Raw genomic sequence first — 9821 nt, 5'->3', positions numbered from 1 at the left:
CGCGGCTCCTCCCCCCTGGTTGGCCGAGAGCCACAGGCTTCATGGGCAGAGCGGAGCGGAGAGCGCGAGAGGCAGGCAGGCAGAGCCGAGAGAGGTCTCCGGTCACACTCACGGGGAGAATCAGAATCCAGGGCAGACCGACAGACCCAACAACACGTTAGTTTAGCGCTGTAGGTTGGTTTAAAACGGGACACCCGCCTGGAGAGAGAGAGAGACAGAAGCTCAGAACCGGCCTGTATGGGTATGTCTAGACATTTCCTCCTCCTCCTCCTCCTCAATGTCTTTTTTCTTCTTCCGCGTGTTCTGGTCTGTTTGAGTGGGTTTGTCCGTCTCTGATTCCTCCCCACTTGGAGTCGGTTGGGGTGTGCCGTTGGGGCTGTGTGCATGTGCACGGTCCTCAGCAGGAAGTAATTGTTGAACTAGGCCAGGGGGTGTGTGTGTGTGTGTGTGTGTGTGTCTCTGTGTGTTTGTGTCTCTGTGTGTGTGTGTCTGTTCTAACTATGATTCGGTATTGGAATGCAAACGCATTCGAGAGTGAGACTACACAAGGAAGTGAAAAGTATCAGTTCCAAAGACAACACTTTCTATGGTAAAAGGTTTTTGTGTACAGGAATCACCAGTGGTGGAAGAAGTACACAGTTCCTTTACTTAAGTACAAGTTAAAATACCCAGATAAATTAGTAATCTGGTCAAAGTAAGAGTCCTCCTTAAGTAAAAGTATGACTATGCATTCTACATGACGTTTGTGTATCCCAGTGCTTGGGAGCATTCAATCCTCGATCCATTGACCTCTACAGGTGATGTTAAAGTGGTGTGTGGTCCAGTTATGCTGCTCTGATTAAAGGTGATGTTAAAGTGGTATGTGGTCCAGTTATGCTGCTCTGATTAAAGGTGATGTTAAAGTGGTGTGTGGTCCAGTTATGCTGCTCTGATTAAAGGTGATGTTAAAGTGGTATGTGGTCCAGTTATGCTGCTCTGATTAAAGGTGATGTTAAAGTGGTATGTGGTGCAGTTATGCTGCTCTGATTAAAGGTGATGTTAAAGTGGTATGTGGTCCAGTTATGCTGCTCTGATTAAATGTTATGTTAAAGTGGTATGTGGTCCAGTTATGCTGCACTGATTAAAGGTGATGTTAAAGTGGTATGTGGTCCAGTTATGCTGCTCTGATTAAAGGTGATGTTAAAGTGGTATGTGGTCCAGTGATGCTGCTCTGATTAAAGGTGATGTTAAAGTGGTATGTGGTGCAGTTATGCTGCTCTGATTAAAGGTCATGTTAAAGTGGTATGTGGTCCAGTTCTGCTGCTCTGATTAAAGGTTATGTTAAAGTGGTATGTGGTCCAGTTATGCTGCTCTGATTAAAGGTTATGTTAAAGTGGTGTGTGGTCCAGTTATGCTGCTCTTATTAAAGGTGATGTTAAAGTGGTATGTGGTCCAGTTATGCTGCTCTGATTAAAGGTGATGTTAAAGTGGTATGTGGTCCAGTTATGCTGCTCTGATTAAAGGTGATGTTAAAGTGGTATGTGGTCCAGTTATGCTGCTCTGATTAAAGGTGATGTTAAAGTGGTATGTGGTCCAGTTATGCTGCTCTGATTAAAGGTTATGTTAAAGTGGTATGTGGTCCAGTTATGCTGCTCTGATTAAAGGTTAAAGTGGTATGTGGTCCAGTTATGCTGCTCTGATTAAAGGTTATATTAAAGTGGTATGTGGTCCAGTTATGCTGCTCTGATTAAAGGTTATGTTAAAGTGGTATGTGGTCCAGTTATGCTGCTCTGATTAAGTGGTATGTTAAAGTGGTGTGTGGTCCAGTTATGCTGCTCTGATTAAAGGTGATGTTAAAGTGGTATGTGGTCCAGTTATGCTGCTCTGATTAAAGGTGATGTTAAAGTGGTATGTGGTCCAGTTATGCTGCTCTGATTAAAGGGTATGTTAAAGTGGTATGTGGTGCAGTTATGCTGCTCTGATTAAAGGTGATGTTAAAGTGGTATGTGGTCCAGTTATGCTGCTCTGATTAAAGGTGATGTTAAAGTGGTATGTGGTCCAGTTATGCTGCTCTGATTAAAGGTTATGTTAAAGTGGTGTGTGGTCCAGTTATGCTGCTCTGATTAAAGGTTATGTTAAAGTGGTATGTGGTCCAGTTATGCTGCTCTGATTAAAGGTTATGTTAAAGTGGTATGTGGTCCAGTTATGCTCCTCTGATTACGTCCTCTTGAAGTTGTCAGGCTTCAAACATGTTGCCATGTTTTCTATGCTAAATCTTTTTCTTCAAAGTAACTAGTAACTGACGGGTTCAGAGTTTCAGACAAATGTACTGGAGTAAAAAAAAGTACAATATTTCCCTTGAAATGTAGTGGAGTAAAAGTATAAAATTCCCTAAAATGAAGTAGCTCTGAATTGTACTTAAGGTACAGTGCTTGATTAAAAACGTCTTAGTTACTTCCCACCACTGGGAATCACATCTTTCGGCGTGTTCTTTGTGAAGCCGGCAGGGTGTCTGATGATTTCCTCGTCTGTTTACAAGGAGCGCTTGTGGATGTCATCATCACAGAGGCCCAGTTCTCTCTGCAGGCCAACGTGTGTCTCCTGATTCACCAACGTGGCGCCTCTAGGTCGGAGGACTGTCTCTCTGTGTGTGTGGTAGCCGCCGGTAGGGATGTCAAAAATGTCGTTAAAAATATTCCTTCTAAAAAAAGGATGATATTCGATGATATTGGAATATCTATTGTTAGTCACATATTTAATTTTTTTTATTACATGGCGTTTTCACATTCGCCGAAATGCTTGCTTGTGATTGGTCAATAGCCCCCGACAGCGGTGAATTATTTTTCGATAACCACCGGTGATTATTGTTTTTCGCAGCTGGAGTAATCAAGCCCCACTGACACACACTGTTTCAGTGCAATCAGACACACCTGCCGGGCTGCCGGCGATAATAATAATCACTTTATTTGGGCTGACAGAGCCACAGAACAACTGCGTCTGCATTTGATCTTGTCTTGTCGATGGTGTAAAATGATTTAGGTATATTGTTAGTAAGTTAGCCATGTAATAAGCGGGATAATGTATAGCTATACTCGGTCATTGTCGCAAAAAAATTGACCTTCACTGACGTTTAAAACACCTCGCCGAGGCGGCTCGGTATTTTAAACTCCGTGTCGGTCAATTATTTTGCGACAATGACCTCGTAGCTATACATTATCCCTTACATATATAATATTTTTTTGTAATAATTATTATACTTTTTTTGTTTTTTTTTGTTTCTTATTTTCGTTATTGTTGTTGTTGTTGTTACTATGTCCTGTGAAGTCCTGTTTATTGTTGTTATTACTGTATTGTGTAAAAAAAAAAATCAATTTTCTTTTTAAATAACACAATTCACACAATTTTTATATACATTTTTACAATCGAATGTATACATATAGTGTGTGGGACCAACGTGTCCCTCTAGGAGGAGTGTCTCACTCTGTGGGACCAGCATGTCTCTCACGGGGCCTCTAGGAGGAGTGTCTCACTGACCGGAACAAAAGCTGAATGAGAGAGAGAGACGCAACCTGGGTTCAAGTGCAAGAGCACGCTGATGCAACACTGATGCAATTATAGCCCCCGGAGCTCTCTCTCTGTTACAGTACGGTCTCTCTCTGTTACAGTGCGCTCTCTCTCTGTTACAGTACGGTCTCTCTCTGTTACAGTACGGTCTCTCTCTGTTACAGTACGGTCTCTCTCTGTTACAGTACGGTCTCTCTCTGTTACAGTACGGTCTCTCTCTGTTACAGTACGGTCTCTCTGTTACAGTACGGTCTCTCTGCTACAGTACGGTCTCTCTCTGTTACAGTACGCTCTCTCTCTGTTACAGTACGGTCTCTCTCTGTTACAGTACGGTCTCTCTCTGTTACAGTACGGTCTCTCTCTGTTACAGTACAGTCTCTCTCTGTTACAATACGGTCTCTCTGTTACAGTATGGTCTCTCTCTGTTACAGTACGGTCTCTCTCTGTTACAATACGGTCTCTCTCTGTCGTCCAGATCCCTGCCTCTGAGCTACATGTGTTGCTTGGCATCACGGTGGTCAGATCAGAGGACTAACGTCGCTGACATTACAGACATACTCTGCATGTTTTCACGTTTCCTAACTCAGAGCCATCAGGACTAGGGGTTAAGGGAGCTGTAAGTGGCATTTATTTTGTTTGTTAAATGAAGTGGTCTACATGTCAAAATGACTCCTCATAGAGTGTCTGGTCAGTAACATGGGTCTCTCAGTACCTCCACTCTGCATAAACAGCCATCACTGATATAGAGTTACTGGTCAGTAACATGGGTCTCTCAGTCCCTCCACTCTGCAGTAAACAGACATCACTGATATAGAGTGTCTGGTCAGTAACATGGGTCTCCCAGTCCCTCCACTCTGTAGTAAACAGCCATCACTGATATAGAGTGTCTGGTCAGTAACATGGGTCTCTCAGTCCCTCCGCTCTGCAGTAAACAGCCATCACTGATACAGAGTGTCTGGTCAGTAACATGGGTCTCTCAGTCCCTCCACTCTGCAGTAAACAGCCATCACTGATATAGAGTGTCTGGTCAGTAACATGGGTCTCTCAGTCCCTCCTGCTCTGCAGTAAACAGACATCACTGATATAGAGTGTCTGGTCAGTAACATGGGTCTCCCAGTCCCTTCGCTCTGCAGTAAACAGTCATCACTGATATAGAGTGTCTGGTCAGTAACATGGGTCTCTCAGTCCCTCCTGCTCTGCAGTAAACAGACATCACTGATATAGAGTGTCTGGTCAGTAACATGGGTCTCCCAGTCCCTCCGCTCTGCAGTAAACAGCCATCACTGATATAGAGTGTCTGGTCAGTAACATGGGTCTCCCAGTCCCTCCGCTCTGCAGTAAACCGAACATACTGTTCTGGTATCCCGTTCCCACTTTATCCAATCAGGAGAGAGAACTACTACTAATAATCTACCAGTGCAGTAAGCAAATTTGGCTTGGCAATATTTCTTGAAATAAGTAAAAACATCTAGGGTTTCTCTCTCCTGGTTGATTAAAGTGGGAACAGGATACCAGAAAATGTATTTTGTGTTTACTGCAGAACGGAGGGACTGAGAGACCCATGTTACTGACCAGACACTATACCAGTGATGGCTGTTTACTGCAGAGTGGAGGGACTGGGAGACCCATGTTACTGACCAGTAGGGGTGGGGGGGGGAAATCGATACGTAGTAGTATTGCGATACTTTGCGTGGCGATACTGTATCGATATTTAATTATTCATAAAAAGATTTTTTTTGTTTTTTTGTATAAGAAAGTTGCATTGTTCATTTCAATACCTGTAATAGTACAGTAGTCCACACACACACATGGAATATGACTGTAATACAAACAGTTCAGTTTGTCAGGTACATGCAACACAGATTACAGTGTTTACATCTGTCTGCTTGAGAAAATACCATGTTCTGCAATAATAATTATTGAAGTGAGATGAACAGACTGAACTTTATTTTATTAGATAAAACATGTTGACAAAGTTTTACTTTGCAGGGGAAAAAAAGGTAATAAATTTAATTTGAGCAAAAAAACAAAGAAAACAACAACAAAAAAGATCGCAATATTTTCAGCGTATCGCGATATATTTAGTATCACGATAGTATCATATCGTATCGCGATAGTATCGTATCGTGAGGTCTCTGGCGATTCCCACTCCTACTGACCAGACACTCTATATCAGTGATGACTGTTTACTGCAGAGTGGAGGGACTGGGAGACCCATGTTACTGACCAGACACTCTATATCAGTGATGACTGTTTACTGCAGAGTGGAGGGACTGGGAGACCCATGTTACTGACCAGACACTCTATATCAGTGATGGCTGTTTACTGCAGAGTGGAGGGACTGGGATACCCATGTTACTGACCAGACACTATATCAGTGATGACTGTTTACTGCAGAGTGGAGGGACTGGGAGACCCATGTTACTGACCAGACACTCTATATCAGTGATGGCTGTTTACTGCAGAGCGGAGGGACTGGGAGACCCATGTTACTGACCAGACACTCTATATCAGTGATGGCTGTTTACTGCAGAGCGGAGGGACTGGGAGACCCATGTTACTGACCAGACGCTCTATATCAGTGATGGCTGTTTACTGCAGAGTGGAGGGACTGAGAGACCCATGTTACTGACCAGACACTCTATATCAGTGATGGCTGTTTACTGCAGAGTGGATGGACTGAGAGACCCATGTTACTGACCAGACACTCTATATCAGTGATGGCTGTTTACTGCAGAGTGGAGGGACTGGGAGACCCATGTTACTGACCAGACACTCTATATCAGTGATGGCTGTTTACTGCAGAGTGGAGGGACTGGGAGACCCATGTTACTGACCAGACACTACTGTATATCAGTGATGTCTGTTTACTGCAGAGCAGGAGGGACTGGGAGACCCATGTTACTGACCAGACACTCTATATCAGTGATGGCTGTTTACTGCAGAGTGGAGGGACTGAGAGACCCATGTTACTGACCAGACACTCTTTATCAGTGATGACTGTTTACTGCAGAGTGGAGGGACTGGGAGACCCATGTTACTGACCAGACACTACTGTATATCAGTGATGTCTGTTTACTGCAGAGCAGGAGGGACTGAGAGACCCATGTTACTGACCAGACACTCTATATCAGTGATGGCTGTTTACTGCAGAGCAGGAGGGACTGGGAGACCCATGTTACTGACCAGACACTCTATATCAGTGATGGCTGTTTACTGCAGAGTGGAGGGACTGGGAGACCCCATGTTACTGACCAGACACTCTTTATCAGTGATGACTGTTTACTGCAGAGTGGAGGGACTGGGAGACCCATGTTACTGACCAGACACTACTGTATATCAGTGATGGCTGTTTACTGCAGAGTGGAGGGACTGAGAGACCCATGTTACTGACCAGACACTCTATATCAGTGATGTCTGTTTACTGCAGAGCAGGAGGGACTGAGAGACCCATGTTACTGACCAGACACTCTATATCAGTGATGGCTGATGTAGGGCTGGGCGATATGGCCAAAAAACGTTATCGCGATAAAATAATAAAATAATTTTCATATCACTCGATATTGATAATTATCATCGATATACATGAAATAATCATTTCTGTCAAGTTTAATTAACTTCTTATGCCCGGCACCGGCGGGCTATTAATAGATAGACTCACTTTTTTTGCTGCGGTAGAACGAAGACGTCACTACGAGACGAGTTGGAGAGCCGTCGCGTGTCGAGCCAACCCTTTGAGAAGCTTTGTGGTCCCGGCTTGAATTCTCCATGAATGTGTCCATATAAATCCATTTAGTTAGATCCAACTGTACTGTCTGAATGAATGTTTCTTGTGATTATGGGTGATTTCCGACCGCCAAAACAACTGAATGTCTCGTCTCGAGTTGATGTCGTCATCAGTCCGCGCATAGGGTGACCACCTGTCCCGCGACTCGCGGGACAGTCCTGATATTGGGCCGTTTGTCCCGCGTCCCGCAACAACAAAGCAATGTCCTGCAATTCAAAGATAAAAAAAAAATAAAATTATTTTTTATTTTTTATCTTTCAAAGATTATTATTTAAAAAATGTTTTAAATGTTGTTAATTTAATGCCTCGTTCCAATACCCTCTTATATTTAAAATAAAAAAATCGGGCGACGTCACAAACCAATACATTGCGCAGCCGAGCAATAGTATCCATCTGCAGGACCACAGCACCGACACATTTAGGACCGCGACACTTTGCGGACCCACACTCTCCAGACCCTCGCTCCCATTGGCTGATTTGGGTCACGTGACCGTCCCACCCAATGGCTGAGTGGAGAGTGTGGGTCCGCAAAGTGTCACGGTCCTGAGAGTATCGGTGCTGTGGTCCTGCAGCAGGATGCATCTCCAGCCGAGGCTGCTGAGCAGCTCACTCGAGTCGCGCTGCCTGTCACCTGTCCGAGCCGGTGTTCTGCGAAATTCTACTACTCTGCTGAGAACTGCTGCCGTAGCGCGAATCGCCTATATGTTTGGACAGCTGGGTGACGTCACCCTATAGTTCACTCCGAATTCCAACAGGTGTACCGCCATTTTATCATCTACAAATACATTCGGCTGCAAAGCCAATTACATGCAAATATTTACATGCATATACAGTTCAAAAGGTGCAATGAAAAACATATGTTTAAGATATTGTTTAAGATATATCAACAACAAGACTCAACAAGACGTTCGTCAGCAAGGTGGCAGGATATTGTAGTGTGAACGATTGTGGGTCATGCGAATGCGTGCGCCATGCGTGCCAGCAGGTATAGTAGAATTTCGCAGGAAACAGTTTCAGATGATCCCCAAAAGGTAGAATGCAGGATCTGCCACTGACAGGAGCTTCACCATCACACATGGAGGAGAGGGGGACGTCACATATAGTTGTTCAGCAAGTCTGGCCCGACTATTATTGAGAACTGAATCAATCAGAGGGTCGGTTTGTTATAATAACAGAATACACGGGGAGTATCGCCGGGACACTGTCCAGAGGGAAGGGGGCAATAGAATCCGGAGGCTAATATCCCCAAAACCGGAGGTGAGTTTAATAAGATTAATAACAAAATGAGCTATATATAGCCTACCGTCTGCGTCGAATATGATATATAGGCATTTAAATAATAAATACATTTATTTAATTTTAATTAGCAATACAAAAAATTAAATACGTTTTTTTAATGGCTGTCGCCATCTCCTTCACTGGAATTTTCATGCATTTTCCTAACTAAAGTTGCTCAACTAATCTCCTCGGAAATCGAAACCAAAACAGTAGCACATCTGGAGCTGTGGTGCGTAAGCGCGTCATCGCGTAACGTAGCTCTATTCCTGATTGGTTGTTAGTGCGTGTGCTGATATCCAAGCTTGGAAAATCGATATATTTTCATGTTTATTTCGAGGAAATAATTTATCGCGATAATTATCGTTGTCGTTTTATCGCCCAGCCCTAGGCTGATGAGTGTAGAGCTATTTAACACACAGAAAATACCGCTTCCAGCGCCTTTAGCCGCGGTGAATCCTCATTGTAAACGTGTAGGCTCACATAGCTCTGTGTGCTTCTTCTTGATAAGGCTTACGGCCTACTTCCTGTGACAAGAGGCCGTGTTCTCGCGCCTCACGCTGCTCACTACACGGTTGCAACTGTCAAAACAAGGTTGAGGGTTGAGTTTCCTGCCGCGCCTCCTCCACCGCAAAACCATCAGTACATGTGCGACGGTCGAGTTTCAGTGTGTCAAACATGACTCCCGCTACGTCCGATACGTCTCTTTTATCAAGGAAGCCGTAAAGAATCGTAATGATTTGTCTTTCAGCCGCCGATACAAAGGCTGCCATTGTTCCGTTTTTTCCGAGCACTCACTCAGGTGCGAAGTTCAGTTTGACAAGAGCGGTGATCCCGGTTTTAAAACGTGATACACTAGTATACGGCACTCGATAACCTTTCAGAGTCCCAGCAGCGACCGCAGGTTCTGGTCTGCCCCCCCCCCCCCCGTCTCCCCCCCTCCCTGCTCCTAATGGACAGGTGTGTGCAGTCGCTCACACCTGGAGGGACAGAGACAAACAGATCGGTTTCAGTCGGAAGTACAAGTAGGTTGGTGGGCTGGTAGACAGACAGACAGACAGACAGACAGACAGACAGACAGTCAGACAGACAGACAGACAGACAGACACACAGACAGACAGACAGACAGACAGACAGACAGACAGACAGACAGACACACTAGGGCTGTCCATGAAGCCTGTTTTTGGGCTTCGAATAATAAATAAATAAATCAAAT

The 9821-nt window shown here is 44.4% G+C and overlaps 1 protein-coding gene across 1 annotated transcript in view; it reads left to right on the top strand.

The window, feature by feature from the left end:
• Positions 1–223: 223 nt before the first annotated feature.
• LOC311239889 (mitogen-activated protein kinase kinase kinase 14-like) overlaps positions 224–9821 on the top strand; it is a 28191-nt gene continuing 18593 nt past the window's right edge. The window contains 1 exon segment of the mRNA XM_084328333.1: positions 224–241. Coding sequence (XP_084184459.1) covers positions 238–241 — 4 coding nt within the window. The 5' untranslated portion in view covers positions 224–237.

Source organism: Notolepis coatsorum, assembly GCF_963971535.1.
Source record: "Notolepis coatsorum genome assembly, chromosome: 14".
Taxonomy (NCBI): Eukaryota; Metazoa; Chordata; class Actinopteri; order Aulopiformes; family Paralepididae; genus Notolepis; species Notolepis coatsorum.
The sequence above is the reverse complement of the archived record's forward strand: the minus strand, read 5'-3'. Positions and strand labels throughout refer to the sequence as shown.